The sequence below is a fragment of the Lethenteron reissneri genome, chromosome 4 (genome assembly GCF_015708825.2).
Source record: "Lethenteron reissneri isolate LAM-NWPU_2019-01 chromosome 4, ASM1570882v1, whole genome shotgun sequence".
NCBI classification, from domain to species: Eukaryota; Metazoa; Chordata; class Hyperoartia; order Petromyzontiformes; family Petromyzontidae; genus Lethenteron; species Lethenteron reissneri.
Genome location: NC_083782.1, coordinates 4,828,896 through 4,850,199, shown reverse-complemented (window position 1 = coordinate 4,850,199; position 21,304 = coordinate 4,828,896). Strand labels below are relative to the sequence as shown.

At 46.9% G+C, this 21,304-nt stretch overlaps 1 protein-coding gene across 2 annotated transcripts; it reads right to left on the bottom strand.

The window, feature by feature from the left end:
- Window positions 1-2,095: 2,095 nt before the first annotated feature.
- On the bottom strand, window positions 2,096-21,304 carry LOC133349871 (nucleotide sugar transporter SLC35D2-like). 2 transcript variants are annotated; one of them, XM_061563686.1, is made up of 12 exons: window positions 20,885-21,304; window positions 18,106-18,139; window positions 17,088-17,174; window positions 15,177-15,244; window positions 13,592-13,663; window positions 12,420-12,488; window positions 11,330-11,432; window positions 9,802-9,894; window positions 7,052-7,119; window positions 6,009-6,087; window positions 5,224-5,306; window positions 2,096-4,647 (listed from the first exon to the last, which is right to left on the bottom strand). In XM_061563686.1, exons 1-12 carry the CDS (start codon window positions 20,998-21,000, stop codon window positions 4,578-4,580), a joined length of 942 nt encoding a protein of 313 aa, XP_061419670.1. In that variant the 5' UTR covers window positions 21,001-21,304; the 3' UTR covers window positions 2,096-4,577. The 2 variants fall into 2 exon arrangements, with proteins under 2 accessions (XP_061419670.1, XP_061419679.1); XM_061563695.1 differs by lacking the exon at window positions 18,106-18,139 and having other exon boundaries at window positions 20,885-21,303.

Here is a 21,304-nt window from a genome sequence, read left to right as displayed (position 1 = left end):
ACGCTGCTGGCGAGACGTGTTGCAAGAGGTACGCGTTACCCACATTTTGCCCCACGAAACGCGTCCTGCCGAACGATAAGGTGCCACAGTGGCGAGATGTTGACTACCTCGCCAGGTATACAGGAGGTCGTGAGTTCAATCCCGAACCCTGACGCCTGTTGTGTATTTGGAGTTTGCGTGTCTCTCTCTCTCTCCCCGTGGTCGCGTGGATTTTTCTCCGGGTCCTCCGGTTTTTCACCTCCACATTTATAACCAACATCACGCGTTCAGAGTATTTTGTTGTTGGTTGTTTGACTTGCATCCCACTGGGATTTTTGCACACAGCGTTGGTGTGTACGGTGCGTTTTCTGCAATATTTGCTGTCTTTTCTCGTGTTTTCTGTTTGCACTCAGTCACATATTCACTTTAAGATGTTTTTTTGTTCATGTTTTTTTTTGTTGCGGTTGCACCCGATTCAAGAGCCGAATGGCTCACATGGCTATACCTAATAAATGAACTTGAACTAGATTTGGTTGCTATACATTTCCACGTGATAAGCCATTTCAATGGGCTCTTTTGTGTGGCCGGGTCGTTTCTCAACAAGAGCTATTAGCTCAGTGGGCCTTACCTGGTAAAATAAAAAAAATAGTTTAAAATAGATTCATTCAAAATTCTTTGGCGACCACATGATGTACCACCACGACTCTCTCGGCCACACCGGGGACGCTTGATAACTGAATCCATAAGCACGAGTCAGCACTAATTCACTCCAGTCACTCGCCGGAGATCACTGGATCCGTGGTTACTGGTCACTAATTATTCCACACACGTTGAGGAATGGGTCACTCATTCACGGAACACACTCACCCACTAACCACATTGCAGGACACAAAAAAAACTCACTCACCCACTCGCTCATTCACGCACACACTCACCCACCCACCACACTGCAGGTCACAAAAAACTCACTCACCCACTTGCTCATTCACGCACACACTCATCCACTAACCACATTGCAGGTCACAACAAGTCACCCACTCGCTCATTCACCCACACACTCACCCACTGACCACACTGCAGGTCACAAAAAACTCACTCACCCACTCGCTCATTCACCCATACACTTACCCACTCACCACACTGCAGGTCACAAAAAACTCACCCACTCACTACACTGCAAGTCACTAAAACTCACTCACCCACTCACTCATTCACGCACACTCATTCACTCACCACACCGCAGGTCACAAAAACTCACTAATTCACGCACACACTCACCACACTACAGATCACAAAACTCTTCTCAAATTCTACCCTCACACTGCCCCACTTTGTAATTCCATTCTCGCGTATGCAAATATGTTCAGGCGAGAAATGCCAATGTCGAGGTCTGCTAGTCAAGAGAGGGCTTTCAGGAGAGAGAGCGTTTGTGTGGTATTTGCCATTCCTCTGTTGAGGGAGCACGAACGAGAATGGTTGTGTGAAGAGGCGATGTTGGCTATCAACAACAAGGCAACTCCTATGACTAATTGGGAATGGGACGCAAGCGTAGGTTTGATCACCCTGTCGCTGGCCGCCTTTGGGGAGGGTGTATAGTGTGAAAGGCCGAAACACCCTAGGAACCAAAGGTTCACTACTGACGATGCGCTCCCCAAATTTCACCAGGCTCACTGTTCATGAACTCTTGGAAGTGCTTGCACAAAGGATAGTAACATCTCCTCCTGTGTTCTTGGAATCTGTGATGTTCAACTTTGTAATTCCCTCACCATCATCCGTCTCTGTTCCCACCCCACCACGCATTCTTATAGCGTTGCTCCATTAAAGCAACGTGTTTCACTCTGCATCGTTTAGAATCTTTGTTCGTGCTGTTTGTTGCTGCCTTTTTGCAAACAACTTCCGACTAGATGATAAATAAAACGTCTTTGTCTCTGGCTGGCTTCGTGCCCGTCTGGCTGTGTGTGAAGCTGGGTTCGTAAGCGTGAACTTCACGCATCACCCACCCACCCTCCACCCCAGCCGTGTATTCGGGGGAGAGAAAAACGTTTTGCTGGCTGGCTGGTTGGCTTGGGGGAGGGAGGGAGGGATGGACGGTCACGTTCAATCAGATCCAAAAGCATTCCCTTCAACACATTTATTTAAAGTGTAGCAACATCACTACACATACACCTCATAAAGTAATCCGTAACGTTGACAGTTGTCTTTTTACGCATGTTTTATATCATGTGACACACAAACCCTCACACCTAAGTGTAAATTAAGTTAGCATTGTTTATTTTTGTCACAGTCTCAAGCCCATCTTATAACTTTTGGAATTTTAAGTCAAGTTTTACTGTGCATTTAAAAGTCATCTTCGACGTCTGAAGGACTAAATTGGTCAAATATTGAGTCCACTCCAAGTTATTGAATGTTGGCGAGTGGTGAACTATTTCCCTACTCCATCACTAAAAATATTATCAGTACGGCCAATTTGTGAACTCATAAAACATGTTATGTTCAGTACATATATTGGCAACTACAAATTACCATTCAAAGTTGTTTGTCATTGCACTGCAGTCGCTCATCGCGTTACTTTATTACCCAAATCTGCGTCTTCGATTATGGCACAGAAAGTTCGTTGTACCTCGTCAGAGTCAGTCGCGATTAGGACTTTTGGTTTAGTAGTTCACAGTCATAGCCACGCTCATTGTCACCGCCGACCAAAATTAAGTAAAAACCAAGTTCATTGGTAATTTCTAACTATAAAATCCACAAATGATTAGCATTGCTTCCCCACACACCCACTTTCCCCATCACTTCAAAAAGGCACGACAGTTGAACAGTGACTGCATGTAAGTGCAAAAGTGAGCACACTTTGTGTTGCTTGATTATACCACGCACGCCTCTCCCGGCTATCTACATGGGGTCTACTTAAGGCAATAGCTTCGAATACAAATGGCTACCTTCATTCCTTTTTTACTTAGCGCTCGCAAACAGCGCTGGGCTCTCCAAATTAATTACGTGAATCGACGAGACCCTTACCGATCATCCGGTGAGGTCAATCGACCACTCGGATACCACGAAAATAGTTTGGAGGAAATTCATTTTTAAAAAGTCTCTCCTCCGTTCCCATCATGTGTGCCACTGGAAGGGGGGTGATGGGACAGGAATTGGTGATTCCTTATCATCATCATTAGCCGCGTTATGCTGGGCAAGGCTTTATGGGGGGATTCCTGGCTACAGAATACGGCACGGGGGACGGCTGCCACAGCATTGTCCAGTGACAATGACAAAGCAACCACGTTGGGAAGTGTAGTTGAAGTGTGCAATTTGTAATGTTTTAAAATTGGGATATTTAGCAATTTTTTATAATGAAAAAGAAATGCTTGTGAATAAAAAAAAGTACCACCACGGCCATTGTTATACACATGCACACGCACACCGTCCAATTCTGCATTACAGAAAATATAAAAACCTGATTCTTCACACCCTATATTGTAAATATAACCAATAAAACAATCTTGTGTAAAAACCCACACACCCAGTTAACCTAGAAATGTCGTCGTGTCAGATTCCTTTATCCCAACAGCAAGTTTCCTGTTTTACATACATTGTAAAAATTGCACGTTTTCTTGTTTAAAATAGTAAAAAGAATCCCCTTGTAACTGTAGATTCCTTGACAACAGGTGCCATTAATCTCCATGTGCTATCGAGGGTTTTCAAATAAAGACACCAGTGAATCCATTGATAGATACATAATTAAAAATTAAGTTATATTCCAGGTAAAAGACACCCAAAAAGGTAAAGTATTGCAATGTGACCCAAATATACTCTCTAAAAAATCTAACATGTCACCTTTTTTTAATCCAATGCACCGTTTGATAAAGGCTTTTCATGACGCGCGAGTTCATGGGGATTGTTTTACCCATACTTCACCACGCTGGTCAGTGCGAGTTTGTAGTCATGGCTGAAAGGTCCTGTGGTATAGAGCCAAGGCATTATCCACTGCAAGGTGAAGCAATTCGTTATGCTGGCTGTGCAAAAACCTTCCGCTTTACATGAAAAGATAAGCAGTTTGAAATCCCTGCGCTCTTGAAAATACAAAAACGGACGTACTTAAAAAAATCTAGATTTCGGCCAGTTACTTCATAAGTTGATTTCAAGTAACGACGATTGTACTGATCGTACGTCCGGCCGCTGTAAACAGTTGTGCGAATTGATGGAGAGGTGTCCTGAAAATCCTGATAACCCACATAATATATATTGATATATATATCATTTGTGCAAGCTAACATATTCTGGCTTCGCTGGAACACTTTACAATCCACCTTTGATGGCGTTCGATTGTATTATCTCCGCGCAACAAACTTAATTAACTCGCTCACCCTGCTCTCGACAAAAGCTTGATAAACTTTCTGGACTGTGATCTTTGGTGGGTTATCACAATGTTTGCAGGACAGCCACTCCCCCTCAGCAGGTGAGTGTGGACATGCGCACGTGTGAGCGAGGACACGTTCACACATGACCGCAGCATCACGCGCATTGCCCATGCGCGTACAGACCCTGGCGCTAGCGAGCGGGCGTTGGGGGAGATGCGTGCACGGGCCCTGGCGCTGGCCGGATCAGCCTCCTTGCTTCTCAGCCGACGACTCCCGGAACGTGAGGAAGGAGTAAAGGACGCCTCCGCTGATGCTACCAAAAAGAAAGAGTAGCGTTGCATAAATAAAATCGAGAACAAAAATCATGCGTACGCACGCAGGCATTATATATTGCTTTCCAATACGTGGCTGTCGTTGGAAATGTTTTTTTTCAAGATAATTAAGGGAGGACTCGTATTGTAGGGAGAGGTACATCCGTAGGCCGAGATAGGAAAACGGGGCTCGTATAGCGGCCCTGTCAAGGTCAGTGCATCTTGGCTGGCTGGGCCAGGATACCCTGGCAGGTGCTTTTAGCACTGTTTCGCTTTTTTTCCCTTTAGGCATTAGAAAACTATTTTGGTCGATTTCCTATAGGGCGAATCCATAAAAGCAACACAACTTCATTCTCAAGTTTTGCTCATATCGGGATGTCTTTACAATAATTATCGTGCCTCTCTCCACCACCCCCTCTCCCATTAGAGACGGATTGACACACAGACGTATTGTTTACAACCTTAATTGGAAAGTGCTTTTAAAGACAAAACATCCCTGCATAAGCCTTCATTAGGCCGTTGGGGGGGGACAAGTGCTGTTAGCAAGCACTTACATGTTGCATTGCCCAAGCACCTACCAAATGTTTAGGCCCACGAAGTTGGGCCATGAGAAGATGTAGTCACCTCCCACCAGCATGCCGATATAGGCCACCGACACATTCTGCAGTGGCACACGCAGAAGGGAACAGAGTCATAAAAAAATTAACCCGTAAAAACAAAGTTTTTTCACTAAAAATCCTTTATATGCGTGGCGGCTAGAGTCCTCTCGTCCTCTGGCTTGAGATGGCTGCCACCTATGGGTCAGATGATTGCCTGCCACCATTAAGAAGTTGGTAATTAAATATAATTTTTTTTCCCTACAAAGTGTAAAGTTATGGAAAAAAAATTTCACGAAAATAAATTGTCCCGCACAACGAGTCTGTGTGCAAAATGTCAGCTCGATTGGATCACGGGAAGTGGGTTAAAAAACGACCGAAAGATTTGCACGGTCGTAAGCGTGCAAACAAGCAAGTGAACTTAATATAAAGGATTTAAAAAAACCCTCAAAAATACAGTAGAACCCCTCTCAACGACCAGCCTTGTTAACGACTAATCGCTTAACGACGGGCCTCCATAGAGCCCAATGAATAGTATATAGTGTAGTGTATAGTAGTGTAGTGTAGAAAGTAATGTATAGTATTGTAGTGTATAGTAGTGTAGAGTAGGAAACCCTCTCAACGACCACCCCTGTTAACGACTAATCGCTTAACAACGGGCCTCCATAGAGCCCAATGTGTTCGCTTACCGACCATTCCCCTGTTAACGACGGGCTGTTGTAGGTACAGTAGATATTAATAAATGCATTGATAAAAATTCAAGAAACCTTCAGGCAGCCGACGATGGTGGTGGTGAGGGCAGAGTTGTACTGTGTGCAAAGGATGATGGAGAAGAGCAAGATGAACCTGCGCTCATACACACACAAACACAAAAGACAAAGATCCCACATGTAGCCTTCACCAGATTCCTGGGGCAAGTGCTGTTAGCGAGCACCTGTGAGCGGAAGTGCAGCGGTTAGCGCGCTGCGCTGCAAACCCGACGACCCCAGTTCGATTCCCGCTTACGGCCAACACCAGTGACGATTATCTAAACTAGTCCTGAGCCTCCCCTAGGTCGACTCAGCCGCAAATGCGTACCTGGTGGATTGTGTAAACACTGCCACTAGGGAGACAAAGGCGGTCGGGTGTGGTGCTGGCCACCCACCCTCTTGTACGCCGTATCGGCCTTCATAGGTGCTCTCAAGCACACACATACACACAAGACAAAGACCCCCCGTGTAGCCTTTACCAGACTGCTGGGGAAAGTGCTGTTAGCGAGTAGCACCTTTCAAAATGGCCACGGCGCACAAGAGGTAGGGGTTGTAGCCAAATACAGCGCCCCGCCACCTTTGTCTCCCCAGTGTTGATGTGTTTGTTTGTTGAACTTCTCTCGCACCTTACGTAGCCAACCGTGCTCATAGAAGAGAATCTGAGGTGTTGATGTTGATGCACCACAACATTCGATGGTGAATCAACGTAGGGGAAGCCCAGGACTAGTCGAGAAATTCCCCACTGATTATGGGCACGTCTGGCACGTAAACTCAGGTCGCCAGGTCTTGTAGCACAGTGTGATTACCGTGATTGTTAACGGATCAACGTGCATGACTAGAAGAGCTAGCAAGATGATATTTCGTGTAAATGCAGCTGATATTGTAGGAAAATAATGCCTACAAGTATAACAATGAATAAAAATAAACTCCAATTGATTATTTTTCGTCCCCCCCTATTTGGGCCCCTGAAAATATAACGCGTTAGCACAACGTGCGAGACTGAACGATTACTCTCCGTTCATGCGGCAGGGACCCAGCGAGATAACATCGTCGCGACTCACCCCATGAGGCAGGCGAAGGTGAAGTGTACGACGAACCAGGGGTTGCTCCAGCCCTCAAAGGCCAGCGCCTACGGACAGAGGGGGGCGGCAGAAAGATGGTGTGGGGGGGGGGGGAACACGGGGGAGAGGTACAATACAAATACAACGCCGTTTTATAGAATACCAAATACAGTTGATTATCGATTATCCGGCTTACAACATTATCCGGCAGTCCCAGGCTGATCCGGCTAAACCGCTCCAAAGGCTGTAACCAGTGCGGCGTGTCAAATTTTATACACAGTACAATATAGGGTAAATACAACATAAACAATGAAAATACTGCAAGCATATACATTTTTCTACGACTAATAACTACAGTAATAAAACAGAAAATATACACGGCGAGGTGATCCGGAGAAAATTTTGCGTTGTGCAATTCGGTGTTCGCATCAGTCTGGCGATCGTCGGATATTAGCTATTGAAACAAGAGCGGAGTTGTACCACGAACATCACCCCCATGCAGAGTCTTCGAGATTGGAATTGGTAAGTATGGTACAGTAAATACTGCACGGTAACTTTTCACAGGAGGATATATATTATTGTTGATTTGTATATTTAAGCCACTTTCATATAGTAATAAAATTTAAAATACACAAAACATATACACAACACCTAAAAACATAATGTTACGCGAGAATGTGCAAAAAGAAGCAATTTTAAATAATTATGCGATTAAATTTCGATTTAAAGCTTTCGTGACTGCAGGGATTCATCTTCTTGGTTCTTTCGGTAAAGTCACGTAGAAGGGAAGTAATAAAATAATAAAAATAAAACATAATAAAATAATTCTCACGACGTTTCGGCCACAACGCAAGCAGCGACTGTCGAGGCGACAGACGCTGTCGCCTCGACAGACCTGGTTTCACCTGAGGACGGCTGCTTGCGTTGTGGCCGAAACGTCGTGAGAATTATTTTATTATGTTTTATTTTTATTATTTTATTACTTCCCTTCTACGTGACTTTACCGAAAGAACCAAGAAGATGAATTATGCGATTATCCGGGGTTTTTGGAAATCCGGCGCCGCCTTCCCCCTTGAAGCTGCCGGATATAATCAATGATCCACGGGGAGATGTAGGCAGGGTTAAGTCCATGGTGCTGAAATTATGACATCACTTGATTATAACAATCAAATCACAGCACCTGATGAGTTAAATGATGACGTCACCCTGCTGCTGCTCTATTTAAGAACGGGAGCAAGTGGAGGGCTTCACCATTCTGGCGAATTGCCCGATGATGCTGGATGTAATTACCAGAGAAACGTCGTACTACTCAAAAAATGTAAATGTTGTGGATTCACTCTTCAACACACCGGTGGGCTAAAGTAGTGACCTATTTGTCTTTTGTCAATGTGACACTTTTTTTTTACTGATTGGCCGTGTCGGGTGGTGGAGGGTTACGACACATTTAGAAATAACGCGATCTAACTCAAAAACTTTATTATGATTATAACAAATTAAACTAATAGTTCCAGTCTTGAAATTTAAGTACAGGCAGTCCCCCGGATTACAGAAGGGTTAGGTTCCCGAGAAATATCCGTAATCCCAATTTTCCGTACGTCGGACTCTGAACAATTTTCCCCCCCGACATCAAGATAAAATCCATTATCCGGGAATAGTTGTAGCCTCCCCTACCGTTTTCTCTCAGCAACCGTATCACGCTGCCGTCCGTTTTCTATCGCTACCTTATCGATTCGCTGTACATAACGCCCTGCATTTCCTACGATTCTTTCATTTCATCAATATCTTGCCCTAACAACTACCCACAATTAGACGAATGGAACATGTACTGCACTGTGTCCAATTGTTTATGAATACCACGAAGCATATAGAACAATTACATAACGCTACAAAAAATTCCATCTACCTTAATCCTCATGAAGCTCAGGAAGGCGGAGTTTTTGTGGTGAAGGTGGCGTCTATGCTCTAAAGCAGAGGTGGGGAACGTCCGGTCCGCGGGCCGTATAAAGCCCGCAAAATCATTTGTGTCTGGCCCTGCCAAGGCAACCGCAGGCGGGACTCGAAATTCAATAACAGGCTAATTTTTAAGTTGATGATTTTGTATGGCCCGCGAATGATGTTATAAATATGCAAATGGCTCTTGGCAGAAAAATGGTTCCCCAGCTCTGCTCTAAAGCAATCGCTTTACGCTTACGAGCATCGTTCTGCACTGTTGCAAGCACCTGGTCGCTTTCCAGTCATTATTGCAATGCAATTATGGCTAATGTTACACTGAAAGTTACGAGACTATGTGGCCGGGGGTACAGTATACTCATGGTAACAATGTAACGGCGTGAGTGCCATACAGTGCACCACTGCCATGGGGAATGTGTGCCCCCGCATTACGCCTCGCTCCGTTGTATTCATCCGAAACCTCACCGCGCTGCACTATTTGCGCTCACAGTATTTAATTTTTTTTTCATGATTAATGGGAGCATTTTCGCAAATTCGGATTTCTGTAATTCGGGTCTTCCGTAACCCGGGGGACTGCCTACATATTGGTTTGACTGCCACGCAATAAACATTACTCTGTGGGAGGGGAAGTGGGAAAATGATGTCCTCTACTGTGTGGACCAGAGTTCATTTTAAGGGATCTCAAGAGGTAGTTCTGTGACATCTGCTTCTGCAGGCCCGTTACCGTAACACGAAGGGTGCCGAGATCAAAACCAGGAGAAACTTAGGTAAAAATATAAAAAATAATGAAGGTGCCTCACCAGTTGCAGATCGCCTGTGTACGCGCACGCCAGAGCGGCAGGCACGATCATGAACACGGCGTTGTAGTAGAGTAGGCCGTATTTCCCCAGCTCCTAAACACGCAACGACGAGGAAAGTCGATCGGCATGTCGCACGTGGTAGGGGCAAAGTCTGGTCGGCGTAAACCATCGTCACGCGAACTCCGGTGGTCGTCCCTCGCAGCAGTAGCAGCGGCTTTTGGCTGGCCACCGAACAAAGACGGTCACCACATCGCACACTTTCAGATGCACTTCTGCAGACGTCTGCAATGCTCTTACTTCCAATATTATAACGCTACTGGGAGCTATGTAGTTTTAAATTTATATTGAAAACATATTTCTTGAGAACTGCTTTTTGTGTTTAGTTTGTTGTCCCTCCCCGACACCTCCAATTCGCACGATTGGCCACGTACGGTGTAAAAGAAGTTCAACATACGTACATAGCATGGTTGGCAACGTATGGTGTGAAATAACTTCAACATACATACGGAAGACTAGGCCAAAAATACCAACAGTGATGGTGTCGGCATGAGCAGGCAATCGCCGGGCTGCATCTTTACCTTTGTCTAAACATAACACAGAGAAGTAAACTAAACTAATAAACTATTTTTCAATTTACCAGGTAAGGCCCACTGAGCTGTATAGCTCTTTTTTAGAAGCGACCTGGCCACAAATGAGAGACCCAATGAAGTGGCTTATCACGTGGACATTTATCGCAGCCAAATACTCTAAACTTATTTTTCTAAATGTGGAGGGAAAATCCAGAGGACCCGGAGAAAAATCCACGCAACCACAGGGAGCACATGCAAACTCCAAATATGCAGGCGTCAGGGTCGGGATCGAACCCATGACCTCCTGTATATTAGGCGAGGTGGTTAACATCTCCTAGCCACCGTGGAGGAAATATAAACACTTGCGGTTTGGTGGCGCCATGCCAGACCGCTCGACTCGCCAGTCGGGTTGGGTGGGGGTAGAGCTGGGATTGAGCCATGAGAGGAGGGGGAGGGGGGTGTTTGATGGGAGGCGAGATGACAGGCGGTACACGGCGGTGTGGGGTAGCGAGAGGATGAGAGGTGAGAGAAAGGAAGGTGATGTGATCACGCAGTGTTCTTCATTGCAAGGCCCGCGGGCCATTGTGGCTGCTGGTGGCCTTTAGTAGGGCCCCTGGTGGCCTTTAGTACGGCCCCCGACAATACACAAATGTGCAAACATCCCCCATCGTCATCGTGCTGCTGTCAAACCCCAATGGTTTCAAATGTGTGGCGGCCTTCACACTGATGGTGTCTTATCGGTGAAAGTGTGCCGCCCCCAACTCCCCTCTGACAATTAGTGCAGAACACCGTCATAGGTGGGTACGAGGGGGTGTAGGAAGGTGACGGGAGGTCAGAAACATGACGGGCAGTGAGAGGAGGGGTGAGCGAGAGAAAGGTGAGAATGGGTGAGAAGACGTGAGAGGTGGTGCGAGAGCGGTGAGAGACGGCGAAAGAAGGCGAGCGTTCGTGTCCGGGACCTGGGAGTCGAGTTTCTGTTTGGTGTAGACGCCGTTTGCGGCGGTGAAAAGGTCGTTGGCCAGGATGAAGGTGTAGCCCACGGGGTCAAACGCCAGGTCAGAGCTGCAGAGGACCGACACACACACACACACACACAAAGAAAACAGCCGTCATTCGGCACTAAGCTGCGGTGACGTCAACACGGTGCTTGTGCCAGCCTTGGTGCACATTGAGGTCACGTGGAGTGCGGAAGGTTCGTTGGAAGAAGGTCATGGGACAGACCCAGGTGGTGACGTGGGTCGAATGGCTAGAGATCACTGGCAGATGCACCACCTGTGCTCCCCACTGTGCCACCTCGCTGCGTTTTAGCCGCTCGGTGCTCCGCTAGTTGTTGTGGCGAGCGTCGCTCCTCCTCCCTCCCAATGTTGTTGGAAGGCAACTGCCTCCAACTGCCCAGTAGCATCCTTCACGAGCCTCTCCACAGACGCCGATATTGACACCAAATTGATGCCGGTATCAAGATTATACACATGTATTGCATTACAATCCCTTGCTTCCTAACAACTGGTGAGTCGTGAGGGTTAGGTGGGAAGCGTCCGATGAGGATCATGTGTCAAAGAGTTATTATTATTGTTATGCGAGTGTCATGTCACCCCATCCATAGGATGGGCTGAGCTATTATTTAATTTATTGTTACGCTTGATTACACAGGAAAGTCTCGCCGAGTCTCAAAACTCGGCAAAGGCTTTTTTAGAACAGTCATGCCAAGTTTTCAGTCGGGGAAAATGTTGCTTGTGCGTGCAATCCTAAATGAAGTAATTTTCAGGAAATTTTCCAGCAATGGGATATTTTGGCCAATACCGCTTGCACAGCAATTTATTAAACTATGAGAGGAAACCAGGGAACCTGGAGCGGGAGAACACATACAAATAGCGTGCAGAAAGGTGCCCGAGTCAGGAATCGAACCCAGGCCATTCTTACTGTGAGGCACATATATTGACACTGCACCCCCCTGCTTGCCCACAGGCTATGAATAAAAAAACACCGTAGTCTTTGTGTTCCCATCACAGCTGGCACACATCGTTTGTGGGGTCAAGAGTTCATCCCCACCTGGCGGCGAAGATGGCCCCGCCCATCATCATGGCCACGGTCAACTGGATAGGGCATGACGTTGTTTTTCTGCGAAATCAAACAAGAGGGAAAGAGACGCGACAATGAGAAGGCAGGGGAGCACGGGCACGAGTCACGAGTCCAGTCCTCCCGCACAGCATCGGAGTTAGGGTGGGGGGGGTGGATCAAAAATGGACATTTGCCCAGGGCCCAAAACTCTGGAGGGGCTCGCAAGAAAATATATGAAACCCTTTCCCGTTCCGATAGCGCACGTGTACGTCATCAGTTTTTCTTCCGATACTGTTCAGATGACGTACATGGACGGTTTCGGTTTTTGTTGACGTACATGTATGTCATCAAAACGGAGCCGGAGACTCACCACAAGGCGGGAGGGCGTGTGGCACAGTTTGGTGCCAGCTATCATAGAGTGCGGTCGTGTTGCTACAGTTCTCTGCGGTGGGTACAATGTTTTGAAAAACAGCGGCACTACTCTTCTCTGAATAAAATTAACGCCCAACCACTTGCACGTTCCGAGATCCAACGGCGCATGGGACACCCACCCTGCAACTTGCAGACGTCTCGGAACAGGAAATAGTTAACAGCAAGGAAAAAATTCGCACACACAGATTATATTCCCAGCGTGTGTTTTTCACCGGAGGTTACTTAATTAACGATGACGTTACCTTGCGATTTAACAAAATGCGATGACGTTGCAAGTGAAAGAGCTGTCCCCCCCTTTTTATATTGACTAAAATGCGAGCCTGTTACAGACTCGTTCGGTCTGATTTTTTTCTATTTATTATAATTATTTTTACCAGGTAAGGCCCACTGAGCTGTATATCTCTTTTACAGAAGCAACCTGGCCACAAATGGCAGCTCAACAAAGTGGCTTATTACGTGGAAATTCAAAGCAGCCATCTACTCTAATACGCATGTTTATAAATGTGGAGGGAAAAACTGAAGGAAGTGGAGAAAAATCCACGCGACCACGGGGAGAGAGACATGCAAACTCCGAATATACAGGCATCAGGGTTGGGATCGAACCCACAACCTCCTGCATACCAAGCGAGGTAGTTAACATCTCGCCACCGCGGTGCCCCAAGTGGTACATTCACGACGCAGCCCTGAGAATTACAAACTTCAAGTTTGATTCACGTGCGACAAACACTCACCCGAGGATGAACATCTCGCCCACCATGGTGAAGAGGATGGAGAATTTCCGCAGCACCGTGAACATTGGGAGGCTGTGCAGGCACACACGACAAATATCCCACGCGTTAGCAAGCTGCACCTATGAAGAAGGCCGGCCTGACACACGAGGGGGGGGGGTGCCTTTGTCTCCCGAGTGGCGACGTTTACACACTGCACCCGGTACTCATTTAAGCCCGAGTCGACCTCGGCGAGGCCCAGGATCGGTTCAGATAAACGTCACTGGTGTTGACCTTGAGCGGGAATCAAACTCAGGTCGCCGGGTTCATAGTGCAGCGTGCTAAATGCTGCACTACCACTTCCTACTGTCCTGACTGCTACTTGCTCACAGCACTGCTGGCTCAATGACCTCAACTAGAGCAGGGGTGGAGAACGTCCGGCCCGCGGGCCGTATAAGGCCCGCGAAATCATTTCATCTGGCCCTGCCAAGGCAACCGCGGTCGGGACTCGAAATTCAATAAATCTAGGAGAAAACCTGGAAAAGCAGTTGCGAGTAGCAACAACATCATCAATACCAGCGAACATCACACGCCTCACCAAAGAGAAGCAGTTCCAGCCATCGCATTAGGGGTGAGATAATTAAATGTTCGACCAAATATAACGGGCTAATTTTTAAGTTGATTATTTTATATGGCCAGCGAATGATGTTATAAATATCCAAATGGCCCTTGGCAGAAAAAAGGTTCCCCACCCCTGAACTAGAGGGAGCTCTAGACAGTTCAGGCTATAGAGGGCCTTTGGCTTACTTTTTCGATGCCGGTCAGACGTCTTACGAAAAGTGGCAAAATACTTTACCCCATCCCCCAAACGTAGTGTGGCCAGAATGGCACCTGTTGCCCCACTTAACATCGTAAATCTTCCTTCAAAAAATATCCTGAAGAAGATTAGTGCTGGATACAGCAGTCACATTTGCAAATGTGCTTTGTAACTTCGATCGATAGTTCAATGTTAATGTATCATTTTATTGAGGAATTGCTGTGTGGTGTTATCTTGGTGTATTGTTTGTTGTTGTAACTTGCTGACCTGCCCATTATGGACATCTGTGAGAAAGATGCTTCATAGCTCATCGGGATTCCTCTTGCATTCGAAATAAAGATTCTGATCCACCTTTGTATCCGCAGTGCTGATGTTGACACACCGCAGCAAGTAATAATTTAAAGGCCGATTCAAATCGATGTTCGCTGCAGCTGGGAATCGAACACAGGAGGTCTGGCTTGCACTGCGGGTCCCCACTTGCCACTCCAACAGCGGAATCCTGCCCTCCCCCACTCTCAACCTCCCTAGATTGAATTGCTTTTTGCGTTTTAGTTTGTCGTCCTTGCCCCGAACCTCCGATTAGCACGGTTGGCTACGTACGGTGCGAAAGAAGTTCAACATACATACACACAACGTACATACATACATACAACACGTGTCACGCCCACCGTGCCAGCCCCGTGTTTGGTCCGTGCCGGCGAGCCAGCCCCACCTCGTTTGGACAGTGCGGGGTAGCCAGCCCGAGCGAGGATCGCGTTGGTCAGTGTGTGGGTGGAGTGCGACGTGACGCACCTGAGTCTCTTGGTGCTGATGAGGCCGGTGATGTGGTTCCCCAGGTAGATGAGTGGCAAAGGGAAGATCTGGAACGCAGGGGTGGGGGTCGCGGCACGGTGAGCAATCGTGGAAAAAACCACATGCAGTCTGACTCGACTCTCCATGTAACAACTGCACGCTTGCTCAAAAAAACCCGTCTGACTCGACCCTATTTAGTAGTAGTAGGTTTTTACCCTTTAAACTGGTACAAAACTGACACCTTTATACAAGGCATCATGTTTGCAATAACCACAACACAAGTAGTCAAAATGCAAACAAAAAGAAACAACTCTGATGATGATAATGACAGTGCATATCACTATCATCATCAGAGTTGTTTCTTTTTGTTTGCATTTTGACTACTTGTGTTGTGGTTATTGCAAACATGATGCCTTGTATAAAGGTGTCAGTTTTGTACCAGTTTAAAGGGTAAAAACCTACTACTATATTTTGCCACTGGTAAAGGAGGTCTCATAGTGTAAATGTCGACCCTATTTATTATATCTTTATTTTGTATTTACTAGGTAAGGCCCACTGAGCTATGTAGCTCTTTTTCATAAGCGACCTGGCCACAAATGATATCTCACCAAAGTGGCTTATAATCACGTGGAAATTTCTAGCGGCCAAATACTTTTAAAAGTATTATTCTAAATGTGGAGGGCAATACCGGAAAACCCGGGGAAAAATTTACAGGACCACCAGGGGGAGAACATGCAAACACCAAATATACAGCAGCAGGCGTCAGGGTCGGGATCGAACCCACGACCTCCGCTATACCAGGCGAGGTCGCTAATATCTCGCCACCATGACCCTCCGTGGAACAACCACACACTCTATAATAGTAGGTTTTTACCCTTTTAAACTGGTACAAAACTGACACCTTTATTCAAGGCATCATGTTTGCAATAACCACAACACAAGTAGTCAAAAAAGCAAACAAAAATAAGCAACTCTGATCATGATAATAATAAATACTCTGATAGTGCAGTGTTTGAGTTGTACGCCTTCTGGTGTCATCTGGTCCAACACCAATGGGGACTAGGCTCTAAAGAAAGCCGTCTCGGGTGTGGACCAATCAACTTCAAGGACAGTGCATATTATTATCATGATCAGAGTTGCTTCTTTTTGTTAGCTTTTTTGACTACTTGTGTTGTGGTTATTGTAAACATGATGCCTTGAATAAAGGTGTCAGTTTTGTACCAGTTTAAAAGGGTAAAAACCTACTATCATATTTTGCCACTGGTAAAAGAGATATCAGTGTAAACCACACACTCGGTCAATAAAACATTCACAGACTCGCACACCATAGTACAAACTCGCTTCGGTGTCACACTCACAGACTATTTAGATTATTTGGCTGGGATAACTTTCCACGTGATAAGCCACAATCATTTGTAGCCAGGTCACTTCTGAAAAAAAGAAGCTTATACTGTAGTTCAGTAGGCCTTACCTGGTTACATTAAAAATAGTTTACTTTCACGTAAAAAAAATTGCGATTTGTGTACCATTCCTATACTTTGTAAGAATATCGTGTTTTTGTATTGTTTGTTGTTGTAATTTTATGACCCGCCCCAACTGGCCATCTGTGAAAAAGATCTTTATAGCTCACCGGATTCCTCCAGTATGAATAACAATTCTGATTGATTCTGACTAGCTCAACCTCCCATGGACCGTGCTGGCTACCGTTGTATCAACTGTTCCATGCAGCCCCTGCAAACTCTCCCTTCCCATCTGACGTTGCTTACCGCTGTTGCCAAGTTGCCTTTCAAAGAGCTTCTTGGCTCAATGTGCCTTACCCGGAAAAAAAAAATGACTGACTGAAATTGCAATGAATAATTTGGTTTAGTTTAAGAAAATACAGAAATGTGACGAGGAAAATAAGAGCGGCACCTTTTTTGGGAGGTTTAAGTCGAAGTATGGGAAGGACACGAGACCACACGCCCGTCCCACGTGCAGCAGCACCACCGTCACCAACATCTGCACAACGGAGGTCAGCGTGTCAAGTTTATTTCAACCGAAGCGAGATCTCAAGGGTTACCAGGGTAGAAGTCTCCCTCGCACGAGTGATCCGGGTTAACCAAAATGGCAAAAGCATTGAAAAAAAGTTAAAGAAATGAATCAAAATAGAAATTAGAGCAAAAAAGACCCAACTGTGTCATAGGAGAAATTGGAAGGTCATCTCACCGGCACCGCGCGTTAAGCAGCACGCTAAACCAGAGTTCGGCAACCAAAATAACAATGAGCCATTTTTGTTCAAACGAAGGAAAAAAAATCATCCACATTTTAAGAGCTGCAACGTACATAAATATACAAGACAGCGGCCGGCCCTCAGTAAATAACTGTCACAAAGTAGCCCTTAAACAAACCGCATTCGGCTCCGGAGCCGGAGGCTGCCAACCCGTGCTAAACACGTTGAACGCGCGACATCAGCTGTGCGGCTCCGGTTCTGCGGTGGGAAAAGAAGCCAGCGCTTCCCAAGCCACGCCGGGTCGGCTCGGCATGCTCCAGCACGGCTCCGTTGAGAAAGTGAACATTTTCAAAAGAGATGTCCCATTCGGGCGACACGGTGGTGACATATTAACTATCTCACGTGGTATACAGGAGGTCGTGGGTTTGACCCCGAGGCTGACGCCTGCTGTATATTTGGGGTTTGCACGTCTCTCCCTGTGATTGTGTGTATTTTTCTCCGGGTCCTGCCGTTTTTTCCTCCACATTTAGAAACGTGCGTTTCGAGTGTATGGCTGCTATACATTTCCACGTGATAAGCCACTTTGCAGAGCAATCATTTGTGGCCAAGTTGCTTCTGAAAAAGAGCCATATAGCTCAGTGGGCCTTACCTGGGAAAATAAAAAAACTGAATGTCTGAACCTCAAGAGTCTCTGGGATGTTTTTTGCGAGCGTAAATCACCTGCCCGACGCCCAGGAACAGCGAAGAGGGAAACCTAACAACAACAAAAAGAGAACAGTGACCTCAGACCACACCGCACAGCGACGACAGTACAAGCAGGCAGCCTAAGTAATGCTCACGCATCTCACTCAACCTACTGGCTTCGACCTCCCAAGGCCACCAGTGGGGTTCAGTTGAACGGCTCCCGGTGTGACCAGGGCAGGGTGTTGTGTGCCCCTTCCGAACATGGATGGGGCATCGTACGGCTGCGCGACAGCCTCGCTGTGTGATGGCAGGGAGCAGGAGACCAATGGTGCACCGTCGTCTCCGGCTGGGAAGCCCGTCAGGGTGTGCTGGGCCGACCGGTTACCCTGCACGTGTTGGAGGAGGAGGCTGCCACATGGCTCTGTGGCTACGTGGGCCGACATCCACCTCACGTATAACACTGAGACAGATATGTAATAATTTCATTATTTCTCTTGTGTATCTGGTGCCCTGTGTAAAAGTAATATGTAAAGCACTCGTTAAATACAATAAAATCTCACCCTACTCTACTCCCAACACCCTCCGTCTTCTGTGAAAAAAAAAAAATTCTGTTCGAATCCCATGGTGTAAAGTGCAGTTTTGCGCGTATGTTGAACTTCTTTTGCACCGTACATAGACAACCTGCTAATTGGAGGTGTGGGGTGAAGAACAACAAACTAAACATAAAAAGCAGTTCTAAAAAATGAGTTTTCAATCAAAAATTTTAATATAATTTTGTTTACTCATACTCCACTCAATGTCAGGTCAACCTATTGACCTATAAAGAGAACTGCTGCCCGAAACGTCGTCTTAAAAAAAATTCCTTTCAAGGACACTGGATTACTGACGTACGTGTTGCGATTTGTGTTCACCCTTTCCCAGTTTTTTCTTACGATTCATCCCACAGACTCTTGAGATTAAGAATCGGGATTAAAAGCTAAAATAAGGCTCCCACAAAGCCATGCTGGGAGGGGGTGTGACACAGTTTGGCGCCAGCTATCGTGGAGTGTGGTCGTGTCGCTACAGTTCTCTGCAATGAGTACAATGTATATAAAAACTAAGCAATTTATCAGTTTAACACGTAGGCTTTCGCGACCAATGTTATTCATAATCAACGTTTTTGGGTTTAGATCGCGTTATTTATAAATGTGTCGTAACCCTCCACCACCCGACACGGCCAATCAGTAAAAAAGTGTCACGTTGACAAAAGACAAATAGTTCACTGCTTTAGCCCACCGGTGTGTACTCAAATTGTAAATGTTGTGGCTTCAACACACCGGTGGGCTAAAGCAGTGAACTATTTGTCTTTTGTCAACGTGACACTTTTTTACTGATTGGCCGTGTCGGGTGGTGGAGGGTTACGACACATTTATAAATAACGCGATCTAAACCCAAAAACGTTGATTATGAATAAGCAATTTATATTTTACTAGGTAAGGCCCACTGAGCTATATAGCTCTTTTTCAGAAGCGACCTGGCCACAAATGATAGCTCAACTTAGTCGCTTATCACGCGGAAAATTATAGCAGCCAAATACTCTAAACGTGGAGGGAAAAACCGGGATTCCCGGAGAAAAATATACGTGACCACAAAGACAAAGATCCCCCGTATAGCCTTTACAGACTGTAGGGGCAAGTGCTGTTAGCGAGCACCTGTGAAGGCCGGAACGGTACACGAGGGGGTGGGTGGCCAGCACCACGCCCGACCGCCTTTGTCTCCCAGGTGGCGATGTTTACACACCGCACCAAGTACTCATTTGAGGCTGAGTCGACCTAGATGAGGCCCAGGACCTGTTCAGATAATCGTCACTTGTGTTGGCCGTGAGCGCACCGCGCTAACCGCTACACTCCAAATATACAGGCGTCAAGTTTCGGATCGAACCCACGATCTCCTGTATACCAGGCGAGGTAGTTGACAGCCCACCACCATGGCACCCCCCACGACAGTGCTGAAGGCTCCCCAAATAAAATGAACGCCGAACTGATTGCGCGTTCCGAGATAGAGCGGTGCAGGAGGCACCCCACGCCTGCGACTTGCAGACATCTCGAAAACGGGAAAGGGTTAGCTGTGTGCTTGTTGCAGCAGCAGCATCTACATCAGCAGCATCAACATCTGCAGCATCTACAGCATCTGCAGCATCTGCAGCAGCATCAACATCTGCATCAACATCTGCAGCATCAGCAGCTGTAGCAGCAGCAGCGTCTGCAGCAGCATCTGTAGCATCAGCAGCTGTAGCAGCAGCTGTAGCAGCAGCAGCGTCTGCAGCAGCATCTGTAGCATCAGCAGCTGTAGCAGCAGCTGTAGCAGCAGCATCTGCAGCAGTATTTGTAGCAGCAGCAGCATCTGCAGCAACAGCATCTGCAGCAGCAGCATCTGCAGCAACAGCAGAAGCATCTGCAGCAGAACTGCTGCAGCATCTGCAGCAGCATCTGCAGCAGCATCTGCATCAGCAGCAGCATCAGCAGCATCTGCAGCAGCAGCATCTGCAGCATCTGCACCAGCATCTGTAGCAGCAGCTTCTGCAGCAGCAGCATCTGCAGCAGCATCACCAGCATTAGCAGCTGCAGCAGCAGCATCACCAGCATTATCATCTGCAGCAGTATCAGCTGCTGCACCTGCTGCGATGTTAAATTTGAATTTGGCGCCAATCGTGGCGTCACGCGCTCTCAGCCAATCAGAGCTCGACGGTAAATACCGCCGTTTCAACACTTGGGAGCAGCCGCCACCACCACCACCACCCCATTCATTGCAGCGATCGAAACGTGGCGAGTTTTACCCGTAGCTCGTGAGCACTTGCTTGTTCACGATGACGATGAGGAACGAGCAGAGGCCGTAGAACACGGCAGCGAGCAGCCGCGACACCCAGTGCCGCTCGATGCTCGGAGTCGTCATGTCGACGGCAGCCTCGCCTAGGAAACCCCGCGGGAAGCCTGAGTTAGGCCTCCGGCTGAGGCGATCTCTCGCGCGGTCCCGGTGTTGTTTTTTTTATTTGCTTTCGTTGATTTCGCTACGAAGCCATCGCTCCGAGTCTTGAGAAGGCGGGCATGTTTGGTATTATGCGGAAAGGGTAGGTTTCTAAGGGCGTCAAGTCGCGTACACGGACAAAAAACAAGATCGACGCTGTTTGCGGAGAACGCGAAGCTGTTGGTAGTGCGAGACGTGGCCCCTTTAAAAACTTCGGGGGCGGGGAATCGAT